The 12,121-nt window shown below is 40.8% G+C and overlaps 5 protein-coding genes across 5 annotated transcripts; 2 read left to right on the top strand and 3 right to left on the bottom strand. All coding sequences in view use genetic code 12, as the record gives it.

Annotated features, from left to right (window-relative positions):
- The first annotated feature begins 498 nt into the window (after positions 1 to 498).
- NUP49 (FG-nucleoporin) lies at positions 499 to 2,072 on the top strand. Its single transcript, XM_064919112.1, has one exon. It carries the CDS (start codon positions 677 to 679, stop codon positions 1,994 to 1,996), a length of 1,320 nt encoding a protein of 439 aa, XP_064773518.1. The 5' UTR covers positions 499 to 676; the 3' UTR covers positions 1,997 to 2,072.
- Positions 2,052 to 3,067, bottom strand: RJT20DRAFT_128665 (uncharacterized protein). Its single transcript, XM_064917321.1, has one exon. It carries the CDS (start codon positions 2,985 to 2,987, stop codon positions 2,220 to 2,222), a length of 768 nt encoding a protein of 255 aa, XP_064773517.1. The 5' UTR covers positions 2,988 to 3,067; the 3' UTR covers positions 2,052 to 2,219.
- Positions 3,068 to 3,510: 443 nt separating this feature from the next.
- On the top strand, positions 3,511 to 5,442 carry RJT20DRAFT_47047 (uncharacterized protein). Its single transcript, XM_064920272.1, has one exon. It carries the CDS (start codon positions 3,518 to 3,520, stop codon positions 5,216 to 5,218), a length of 1,701 nt encoding a protein of 566 aa, XP_064773516.1. The 5' UTR covers positions 3,511 to 3,517; the 3' UTR covers positions 5,219 to 5,442.
- Positions 5,224 to 6,369, bottom strand: RJT20DRAFT_135435 (protein kinase family protein; the record flags this gene model as incomplete). The annotated part of the gene is made up of 1 exon (XM_064918402.1): positions 5,224 to 6,369. One exon carries the CDS (start codon positions 6,367 to 6,369, stop codon positions 5,224 to 5,226), a length of 1,146 nt encoding a protein of 381 aa, XP_064773515.1.
- Positions 6,370 to 6,530: 161 nt separating this feature from the next.
- Positions 6,531 to 9,264, bottom strand: AGC1 (amino acid transporter). The gene has a single exon (XM_064920273.1). The coding sequence runs from the start codon at positions 8,958 to 8,960 to the stop codon at positions 6,792 to 6,794; it is 2,169 nt and encodes a 722-aa protein (XP_064773514.1). The 5' UTR covers positions 8,961 to 9,264; the 3' UTR covers positions 6,531 to 6,791.
- Between the last annotated feature and the right edge of the window lie 2,857 nt (positions 9,265 to 12,121).

The following is a 12,121-nucleotide window of genomic DNA, read 5'->3' as shown; positions in this document are numbered from 1 at the left end:
AACTTCTACCATAATATAACTTCTACTACTACCACTACTACGAACGAACTTTGGCTGCGCATTTTTTCATCTCTCACTCGATCACATACTATTCATTACTACTTATTGTGTTATTAATGCTTATTTTGAGATCATTACTTATTCTGTTATATCTACAAATACTGTTTTTTCTACTAATTTTATTACCACACTACTACTACTACTACTACTACTACTACTACTACTACTACTACTCTCTTGCCATACCGTATTTTATTATACTACCACCACTCCACCACTCTACCACTCAACTCTCTGTAACTCTATTACCTTAACTCTGCTTATTTAACCCTACTACATTAACTCTACCACTCTATAACTCAACTCTTATAACTCTACTACATTAACACTCTACCTTAAATCTACCACTCTATAACTCAACTCTCTATAACTCTACCACTCCACCACTCTATACTTTACCACTCTATAACTATAAAACTCTACCTCCACCACACACCCACACCGCCATCCTGCACACTCCTCCCTCCCTCACAAAACGAAATTTTTGCGATTCACGATTTTTACTGCCAAATGAATCACTCTTCTTTCGATGTTATCGTAGTGATTCATCGGCGGGAACCACTTAAACATACCATTGTGGTGGAGAAAATAGGCCCTAATCAAAACAAGCATTGCCATGTTTGGATCAAGCGCCGTTTCAGGTCTGACGCCGTCATTTGGCTTCGGAACAAATAGCTCAAACACCAATACAAATGCTGCTCCATCCTCTGGCTTCGGAGCAGCAAAACCAGCACTTGGCTCGGGAGGAGGACTCTTCGGAGGGTCCAATCAGACCGCCACAAGCGGATTCGGCGCCAATTCCGGCTCTGGTGGCATCGGCGGCGGTTTGTTTGGTGGAAATACCAACCAACAGCAACAACAACAAGCTCCAAGTACTGGTGGAGGATTGTTTGGAGCATCGAATAACACAAATAACAGCAATAACAACACCACAACCGGCGGAGGGCTTTTTGGCAGCAATAACGCTGCTGGATCAACTTCTGGGGGGTTATTTGGTGGTGCTAACAATACCCAAACCGGAGGCTTGTTTGGCAGCAAACCAGCTACTGGCACTACAGGAGGACTCTTCGGCGGCGGTAATACTGCCCAGCAGAACAACACAACTGGAGGTGGATTATTTGGAGGAAACACTGCAAATAAGGCACCAACATTGGGCGGTGGCCTATTTGGAGGAGCCAACACACAACAACAACAACAACAGCAGCAGCAGCAGAAGCCATCGTTGTTTGGTGGAAATACTGGCACCACTGGTGGAGGGCTTTTTGGTGGATCATCAACTAATACTGGAGCCACTGGTGGTTTGTTTTCTGCCCAGCAGAATCAGCAGCAACAACCACAATTGCAACAACAACAGCAGCAACAGCAACAACAATTGACAGCCATGACAAGAGTGGGTGATTTACCCCAGAACATCAAACAGGAATTGGAAGAATTCGACAGATACATTAACAAACAGCATTTGGTAGCCACCACTTTACAAGCAGACTACAGTAAGCATAATGAGATGATAAATACCATACCCAGGGATATCAACTACCTCCACAATAAGCTCTTATCTACAAAGCAAGCGCTTAAGTTTGACTCCAACCAGTTGTTGCACTTGAAGAATTTAAATAACGAAATAACAGAGGATATCTCGAAGATAATGCAATTAATCTTGCAATTATCGACTCCTGGCACAAGGTTGTCTTCATCATTTCAATTGAATGAATTCTTCATCAAGAAGATCAAGAAGTACTATGAAATCTTGCATCAATACGAGGGCGTTGTAACTGAGCTTGACTCCATCTTGGGAGGTTTGGAGAGACTGTGTACTGAGGGCTTTGGTAATTTGTTGAACATAGTGGAAGTAATCAAGTCTCAGTACCATTTGTTCATGGAGTTGTGTGAAACCATGGCTCAATTGCATAATGAAGTCAACAGGTTATCCAAATAGAACAAATAGAAAGTTTGAAACGAAAATAAAGTGTATATTAGTATGTAGTATTATCCATAATAAAGTCATATCTTATAATGAATGATCGAAATACTGTATTAGTTAGCATGGAACAACCATACTTTGGTACTTCCTTTTACGTTTGTAGAAGTCACATCTTTGACAACACTTAATTGTATACAACACTTAATTGTATATTACATGTATTAGTACATAGATTATTCTATTCGTAGTCCAAGTCGTAACCCTCGTTGGCCGTATCCATCTTGTTGTATTTCTGTTCTGTTTGCTTTCTTAGAATCAACTCTTCAAACCCGTTGGAACGGTCAATTCCATCCCAAAAGCATCCGGCTCTTATTTCAAACCGATTGGGAGGATTTACACCCTTTGTATATGTGTACTTATCGAATCCAGTAGACGAATTAGTGTTATCGTCATTCAAGTCATCTTGGAACACCAGAGCTGGATCCTCAAAGTTACTTTGTTGTGGTTTATACTTCTGTTTCTGTTGTCTTTCCTGTTCTTCTTCGGTTGTACGTATCTCCGTGAAGGATCTTTTACTTTGAGCTTCGTCTTTAGTCTTCTTAAATTCGTCTCGTCTTGATTCAATATCTATTATACGACCGGTAGCGTCTCTGTAGACCGTCTGTTGAGCCTGCTTCAGTTCTTGGTCTTCGCTAGCCAAGTCATTTGTACCTGAAGGCACTTCTGAGATCGTCTCTCTGACAAATTCGTTGCCGTTGTCTATTCGTTTAAAGCCTTTAAATTCCTTTTTTGCCCCTGCTAACTCGACTTTCACTGGTGCCAACTCGGTTTCTTCGTCTTCTATCTCATCTTCATGCTCATTTTTATCCAATTGTATGGTTGGATCTGTCGCTATTACTACGTTAGATGGCTTAGGTTCTCTGTGTTTCTTCTTTTTTTTCTTCTTTTTATCTTCCTTCATGCCCGAAGAAAGGTACTTAGCAAGATAATCCGCCCTAGAGCTCATGTTTCTTGTAAAGTTACGAAGAGTGTATCATATAAAAAGGCTGTGAAATCGCTTCAGAAATATTTCACTTGATATCGGGGTAAGCCGCACGGAGGTAGGGTGCGCAAAAGCAATAGGGGTTTAGTGAGAGTGCTAGTGAGTGTTAGTGAGAGTTTAGTGAGAGTTATCTCATTATATGAATAAGCGTTCACTATGGAAGGTTAGGTGAACTTGATTCATCAAACACACAAAAACACTTTTTTTAATTCTCTTAAAATACTTTAGATTACACCACTAGATACAACTTCTTGCTTGCTCTGTTCCCCATATTAGCTCTTCATTATACAACTTGCCACTTCCCCTAACCACAGCTCATCACCCCCTCCGTACCTCCTCCTCTGCTCCTCCAACGCCTCCTCGTGGTAACTCTCATTTTTCGCAGTAAAAACAGTGAGCCGCATCGTACCGGCTCCACGAGTTCATTAACGAGATAATAAATTCTTAGTACCAATATCACGATATCATTTCTTTCTTCTCCCAATGATAGCCCCATGTCGAATGTACAGCAAATTCCAGGGTATTACTACGACCCAGAGAAGCGGCGGTACTTCAAAATTATCAATGGAGGCTTGAACCAGCCGGAACAGGTACAAAAGTACCATAACAACAGTGTGGAGAAGGAGAAGAGACGATCTGAATATAGAGAGTCCAGAGAAGGGTCTTCTTCTTCTTCTGGTTCTGGTAATTCGAAGAATAAGAAAAGGGCTAAGAAATCGGCCGAGGATAACTCCGAATGGAGTCAACTTATTCAGCAGCATTCGAAACAATGGGTGATTCTGCAATTAAAAGACAGCTTTACCATGGATAACAAAGGAATTAATGCTATAAAGACAGGAGCTATTGATTTAAACAATAGGTATTTTCTTCTGGATCATGTAGATGCTCTTGAAAATCGAGTTTTGATCACTCCTGTTCAATATCAGGATAATATGACACCTCTGGGGATAGCAGAATGCCAAATAGATGAAGAAACGGTACTTGTACGATGTATAGACGAGGAGTTACATCGCTTTCTTGTGTTCAACTTGGAAGAAAAGAGGGCCCATTTCCTTGATAATACTGCAATAAAAGAGTACCTTGATGAAAATCAGTGTATGATAGGAGAGGAGAAATTCTATGAAAACGCCAGTGGATACAGAGATCATTTCGAGTTGCTTCGAGTTATAGAGATTGATGATCCATTGAACTATCTTTTCAGATTCGAGATTGTACGGCTGTCTGGAAAGTATGTGGATAACACCCGTCAATTGTTGCATTTTGTAAGTAAGAGAATTGAAAAGCTCAATAAGACGGCGGCCCGAAATTTAGAGATCGTATTCGGATTACCGTTAGTCAAATTTCATAATAATGAAAGTATGAGTACAGAAGAGATGAACGAGGTTTTGAGACTGGATCTTGAACCCGAAAAGAAGGATGCAATGCTCTCCGAATACTTGTACAGGCATGATAAATACTACCGCAGCTTTTACTATGGTACCTACAAGAATGCATCTTTGAACTACATCATACAATGTGAAGTCACTGATCACAAAGAAATTATTGTCTTAAGTGACATTTATTTGGTTCGAATAGAGTATAAACTTAAAGAAGATATGAGCGCCGAGTTCATTAGCTTTTCCTTTGCTGATCATAGTAAGATATTCCGTGGAGAATCCAAATTACTTTGTGCAAAGGAGTCTATTCATATCTTAACCCCGTTAGGAATATTTGTATTCAATCACAATGATCTCGCTACAAGTGGATCTGGGGAAGGCGTCAAATACAGACATATCCTGAGAGCATATTTGCCGAATGGCTCCATTCATAAATGTTTCATGTTGACCCCAACAAAGTATATAATTGGGACGACTCAAAGAGCGATAATATACGACGATGAGCTTCGTTCGAAAACGGTGGTTGATACCTATTTCAACGATAACAATCCTCATCAGATCTTTTTGTTGATTGGAGATCATCTTATTATCAATGAGTCAGAAGATGAATTCAAGATTATAAACTTAAACAGAAAAGAAAGGCATAAATCTACCACCGTTAAGTTGGATCTTCACTTTATGCAAGCAGGATGGTTCATGAACTTCAAGTTGAAGAAAGTAATAAGCATGAGTACAAATAACGGAAGGATTAAGTTGGGCCTCACATACTTGAACGAAGAGGATGACAGATATAGCATATTTGAGACACATTCTCTCTAGTGGTTCTAAGCAATAGAGTTATACCATGTTGAACGGATGAGTTCAGGAAAAGTTAAACGAGTACCATCGTTGGTATCGACCATTCTTTCCAAAATTGGAACGAAGAATTTGACTCTCTGCAACTCTTCCCCCTTGAGTTTTCTTAGATACGCAGTCATTGCCCTCAAGTGTCCAGATCTAACGAAATCGCTATAAAAATCATCATTGAGATTTGAGTAGTCCCATAGCCAGTCTGAAGTAAGTAAGTAGAAGGCTAGATTGCCCAAAGCGAACATATCCTTGGCCATACCCATTCTATGTAGCGTTCTGTCATTATGGAACGACGTGCAATGGGGATACTTCAAAGAGGTCTTATGATCTTTGAGGCCATCTGTTCCAGAACTCATAACGATTTCGATGCGGCGTGGTGTTGCTCGGGCTTCTAAGTTTGCAGCAAGTCCAAAGTCTACTAGCTTGACATTATTAGTCTCGTAATCAAGCATAATATTTTCTGGCTTGATGTCATTATGGAAAATCCCGTTTTCGTGACAATGTGACAACGCTTCAATGACTTTTTTGGTAACACGTTCAGAATACTTGACATCAAAGAATGAGGGCCTTTCTTTGAAGAGAGCGATATAAAGGTCGACGCCCTTTGCATAATCTTGCACAATGATCATCTCTGGCTTCTGGGCATTCATAAGAACATCAATAGACTTAGCTACAAACTTGCTGGAGAGTTTTCTAGTAATATGATATTCCCATAGCACCATATCGGTTTTGAGAGAGGGCGTGACAGTTTTGTCCATATGCTTAACGGCATAGTAGCTTTTTGAATTTGGCATTGCAAACTGGTATGTTGTGCCATAAGTACCATCACCTAAGTATTGTTGGGGAAATCCGTATTTTTCGATCAAGTTGTATTCTGACTTGTAAGATCCCAGTTCCACTTCATGCGAGAGATCTGAATAATCTGAAGGTGCATTTTCCAGAACAACCGAATAGAATGAACTCACATGCCTCAAAAGCTGTTTATCCAATGGAAAGAACAGTCTTCTTCCCATTGGGGTGAATTTAGCATGTGTTTGCAAGGGTAAGGTATTACAGAGAGCATCAAAGTGTTCTTTAGGGTTGGAAGTGGCATTTTCAATCAGGAGGGATACAGAGTGCATTTTTTGTTGCAATTCTATCTATTTCTATAGATAACCAGTGTCATACTCCCGAAATCTTCTCACAATTTAACATTTGCTCATTATATATATTAAACCCATTCTTTTTGCAATGCTTTAGCGCAACTAGCGCGTTTGCGGTATGCTGCAGAAAAATTGGTGCAACAACAAGATCACAATTGCGCGCCCCAATTTTTTTTGCAGCTAAATTAGAAATGGAAAATATAAAGAATGCAAAATTACAGGAATTACAGGGAAGTTTGTGGCAAGCGGTCTAATCGACATTATATGTCGAGTGGTAAATTAATATAAAGGACAGGATATTCTAAGTATATAAATATTATATAAGACAAATGAAAGAAGTTTTCTTATGTCTAACAAAAAAAACCGGAAATAAAAACAACAAATATCATAAATCATTCATTCTATTTCTTTTGAATAAAGTTCAAGTAGGAGTTGTAGTTGAAACTGCCAAACTTGTAGTCGATATCTAATAACAACTTAATAGTATCTTGAGCTTTATACACGTACTCGGCAGGTAACTTAACCAAGGCATCGTTGATCTTTTGTACATCTGGACTGATGTCAGACTTGTTCAAGTACATGATACGGTCGTTACGAGCCTGGGAGTTGTAGACTTGGTCGTTGGTCAAGTTGTAGATACCTGGGTAGCCGGAAATGGCCTTAAAGTTGGAGTCCTTGGTCAATGGAGGATGCAATGGGAATAAGTTCTGCAAAAGTTCATAAGAAGCTAAAGTGAAACCGAATTGAGGAGACGATCTGAAAACTCTGGCAAGCGAACCCTTGAAGAAGGCACTGATACCTTCTTCCTTCAAGATAATTCTGCCAGCATGGGCAATACTACGGTACTTCACATCATGCTGTTTACTTTCCACTTGCAATCTAGTCTTAATAACATCAGCAGGTGTGGTGAAGAAAGCAGCTGGAGCTCCAGCAAGAGCACCACTGACCAATAATTGCCATGTGCTTAATCTGTGGTTCTTCTTGGCTGGATCAGATGGGTCAAAGCCAAACATTAACTTCTTCAAGTTGGCGTAAGTTGGGAAGTAGATAGCAGAGAATGGAACATCTCTAAGCAAACAGGCGCTAGCACCCTTGTACAAACCCTTCAAACCTAATTGCTTGACAATTTGAGAAGCACTCAAGTGCTTGTGAGGAATCTCACCAGCCTTAAGGACCTTGGCATTACCTTGCATTTGCAATCTGATTTTAACAATTTCCAATGGGTTTGTGAAGATAACTTGACAAGCACCAGCAGACAGACCAGCCAAGATCTCCCAGCCCATGGTAATGGTTCCTGTGTCTTCATTGGTACCGATTCTACGGACCAAATCGTTAACAGTTAACTTGATAGCCTTCTCTGGAGCAACACCAACCAATTGAGCTCCTAAACCAGAGTATAAACCTTTCACACCTTCGTTTCTAACAATCTTCTTGAAACAATCTATGGAGTTATCATAAAGAGCCTTGTGCTTCTGGGCTTGCATTCTGGTTTTCACCATATCAATTGGATACACAACAGTGGCACCGATACATCCTGCAATGGAACCCAAGAAGAAGGAGTAAAGAGAGTCATAGATTGGCCATAACGAGAAGTTGTCATCTGACTTGTGAAGTCCATGTCTGGAGTTAGGATGCTCAAAAATAGATGGAAGAGTGTTAAGGTTGTTGTTGAAGTTAGGGTTTAAAAAGGAAATCAATTCCTTACGAGAAATGGAGTCACCGGCCTTCTTGTTGATTAAGTAGAACAACAAGTCAAGTTCCAAGAAGGAGACAGGCTTGAAGTTAGAAGATTTCAACAAATGGTCATTCAAATGAGTGTACAAATCCAGTTTGTTAATGAGAATATCATCCTTGTCCTTGTTTGTTGGTGGAGTGTTTGCAATGACTTCGTTGATCAAGTCAACCTTGTTCAAAGTGTCATATACAAAAAGTAAGTTGGACATAGTGTAAGTGCTCTGGTCTTCAAAGAAATCCGTCACATTGCTCAAGTTTCCCTTCAATTTAGCGGACAATTTGTGGTCTAAGTTTGTTGATAACAAGTCAACCAATTGCTTACCATCGATGGTCTTCTTCTTCTGGGAAGCAATCTCAAAGTTACCAATTAACTTGGTAACAGGCAAGTAACTGATCAAAGTAACGAAATCATTGAATTGAATGGATCCATTTGGTTCAAAGAAACGAGGGAAATAGAGCCAGTTCAATTTGATCAAATTTTGCTGGTATGCTGGGTTGATAGAACTGTTCAAGTTGTTCAACACGTCGATACACTGGTTGTACGAAATCTTGGATTTTGTGGAGCTGGAGTTCGAGATGAACTGGTAGATCAACTTGTACGATCCGTCTGGAGATGTCAAAGTGTTGATAAACGACAACCAGTCTTGTTCGTTGACATATCCTTTTTTGGAGGTGTCCGCAATCAAGTATAACAAGGAATAGGTGTGTTTTGGCAAGTCGGTCTCGAAAGGAGACAACAAGTTGATGAAGTCTGGGAGGGTCAAGATCTTCTGATCATTTTCGCCTACCGTGGCGAATTGGTTAAAGATCTCGCGAGCTTTTATTTCCGTAGACATTGTGGGAGTGGAAACACTATTGAATAGCAAGCAATAACTATGGTTAATGACTACTTCTTGGGTAGTCTCTATGGATGTGCGGATCGGGCCGATTCACGACTCTTTATAACCGCAGGGCAGGTATAAGGCACTGGATGCGAAAAGTGTTTTGATAGCGATTTTTCGGCAAAAAAGCTGATTAGGCGATTTGTCGATAGCTATACTAACTTGAGAAGTGGTTTCAACGGGAATATTCCTCGGTTTACCGTCACTTTCTGCTGTAATTCGTCAACAGGGCTGTTTTGGTGCTTTACTACTGAAAAATTTTTCAGTGCGACTCGATTTTTCTATGGAACGTCAACAAGTGGGTCCGAACCGAGAGGGTTTTGGGGGTGTCAGAGGGTTATAAGATAGGAACTGACGATGGGAACGACAACTGGAACGACAAGTGAATGGGTAGGACTTGTTGTAAGCACGCGTGATGTGGAGATTTCGGGTGAAAAATCGGTATTTTGTGTGTTTGTGTTGGAGGCTCGATTTTGAAGTGTGATTATGTGTGGGTCTGTTGGCTATATGTTCATAAGACAAGGCAGTGATGTGAAAGTATATAGTCAAAAGAGGGACACGGGATGAAAACGGGAATCGTAGATACTACTAGAAACTTGGTTTTTTTTGGCTGGAAATGGGAAAAATTAACTCTGTCTCTGTGTAAAGGTATAATGGATATACTGATAAACGGGACAAAAAAACACGTACAAGAACGGTATTTCTATGGTGGGATATGGAGGAATTGGAATATGGAAAACTCGATTTGTTTTGGACTCGGACAAGAATTCGGGTCTTCGACGGTGCTGTAGAATTTTAGGGTTAAACAACTAAAAAAATGATTAAACAACTAAGCTAAAGGCTAGAACCGTTGGGGCACGATAACAACTGTCAAACGCTTTTTGATCTATGAATAAAGGTGTCTCGGTGGAACGGGGCTTGTGACAACTCCTGGCTTCCTTCTATAAGTTTATAAGTAGCAAACAGCTATAAATAAGAGAGTTTGTAGCCAACCTGGAATACAAAGAAAGAACGAAACGAAAAGAAAAGAACTCTCCAAAATCTATAAAACACTGACAATGGTCCCCAAACGGCTCTTTATATATTTTATCGACAAAGAACGCCAGCCAAAACGAGAGTTAACTACTGCGGCACGGGTGCCAAACCCCGAAAGCGTAAATTATCGGCTTTACCAGAAATTTAATGGTGCAAAATAATGATGACGGGAGCAAATAGGCAGAAGAGATGGAATTGACAGAATAGTAGAAAACTGGTGTATGCGGAGAGGAGTGCAATACCGGTGGCATTTGTCGTTTACCCCAGACCTGGGTGACCAGAAAACCCGCCAATCACCTCCAGCAGAGGACTTTAACCAGGCATTTTCCATCACAAGACCACCGCTCGGTTGTTCCAGAAATCGAGTTGTGAAAAATTAAATAAAAATTCGCTCCCTTGATCCGGGGGCTCGTACTATGGAACAAGATGAATCATTTGAGTCATCACATGCGACCTAAATCCGAGCTATTTGGGAGGTTCCCGGTGCTGGGGGCACCCTATAGGGCGAGCATGGGACCATATAGGGCCATTCGAGTTGTTCTGGGGTGGTTGTAGTGCCATAACAGCTCAAACTTTCAATCTCTCCTTCACTCACCCACTCAGAACGAACCCGTTTCCTGGCCTCCCACCTTATTCCCAACTTCCGTGTCTCCATCGAATTGGAACGGTTCCAGTTTCTGTACACGTACATACAGCACCTCCCAAAACAGCGACTCCTCCAAAAGAGGGGGGCATTGGCTGTGTGCCGTTTCTTTTTCTGGTGTCGTCGGTTGATTTAGGAACCAGTTACCCCACCAAAAAATGGGCTGTGTGCAGGCGCCGGTGGGTGCAACTGCCTTCTGATGAAGCAGTTTCTGCGACGGGCGGTGGTGAATTAGTGATGTTGTAATTGAGGTGGTGAGTGTTATGTTGTTAGTGGGATTTAGATGGGAGACGGGCGGTGAGACGGCGACGGTGCCGTTGCCGCTAGCGAAATTCATGCAGCAAAGAGGCTGCGAGTGGACGGGATTTTTTTTGCGGTATTTTGCATTCCAGCGGGTCCATTAGCGGGAGAATGTGGATGTGGAGGAGGGGGCCATACGGTGGAAGCCATAAAACAAGAGGTGTGACAGTGGAACGGTGGGGAGTTTAGGAACGAGTTTGGTTTTTTATGGCTTTTTTGGGGCAAAGCCAGTGAAAGATGGTCATTTGGGTGAAAATAAAAAAAGTCTTGTTTTGGAGAAGTTGTTCCGGTCAATTTGAGAGAAGGATAAAAAAAGGAAAATGTATAATAATGGAGTTAGGAACTGGTGTTAGGCGTAGTGTAGTAGTAGAGGTGATTGGTTTCTTCTGGGATTCTATGTTACTGTGTTACTGGTTACTAGGCAGTAAAATAATAGAGACAGAATAATATGTTTTAACGAATTTTTAGAATTTTAGCACATTTTTGGTTACATTTTAGGACCCGGTAGAAACCAGTGTAAATTTAATCCAGTATGCCCTGGGGTTGTTGGATTGAATTTTCATAGTTTTTATGGATAACGGAATAGTAATAGTATTTGGTATATCATATCGCCAAAGTGTACTACATCTCTTCTTTCTTTTCTCCATATGGATAGAAGCCCCCATTTCATTATTGAACTATACGGCAAGAGCTCTACGTAACACTACCATTAGCAAAAATAAATAAAATTAAAAAACATAACGTCAAAACACCAGAACATACTAAAATTCCCTATAAAATCATAAAGTCGAAGCGAAAGATCACTCTGGTGCTGATCCTTCTTTCCAGCACACACGTCTTCTATTCTCAAGTTTGCTACTTCACCATCCTTCTATGGAACAACTCGCACTTTGGACTCGTCCCACTCTTTGCTATACACTCTGTTCTCTCCGTAAATCTGGCTATTATCTCTTTATTCTGGCATAATTGTTCCTGCTGCAAAGGAACTGACTCACAGTTGTCTCCACCACCATCTTCACTTTCCACCACCTGACTAACACCGACCGCATAAGCGCATTTCTTCTCGTGTCATTTCTTTCATCTCAATGAGGTTCCTTCCAAAAGCCACTCTAAAAGCCCATGGTAGATCTGTGCTTCC

This window comes from Scheffersomyces xylosifermentans, assembly GCF_036884685.1.
Source record: "Scheffersomyces xylosifermentans strain CBS 12540 chromosome Unknown RJT20scaffold_5, whole genome shotgun sequence".
Taxonomy (NCBI): Eukaryota; Fungi; Ascomycota; class Pichiomycetes; order Serinales; family Debaryomycetaceae; genus Scheffersomyces; species Scheffersomyces xylosifermentans.
Note: the sequence above shows the minus strand (reverse complement) of the source record. Positions and strands in the feature narration are given on the sequence as shown.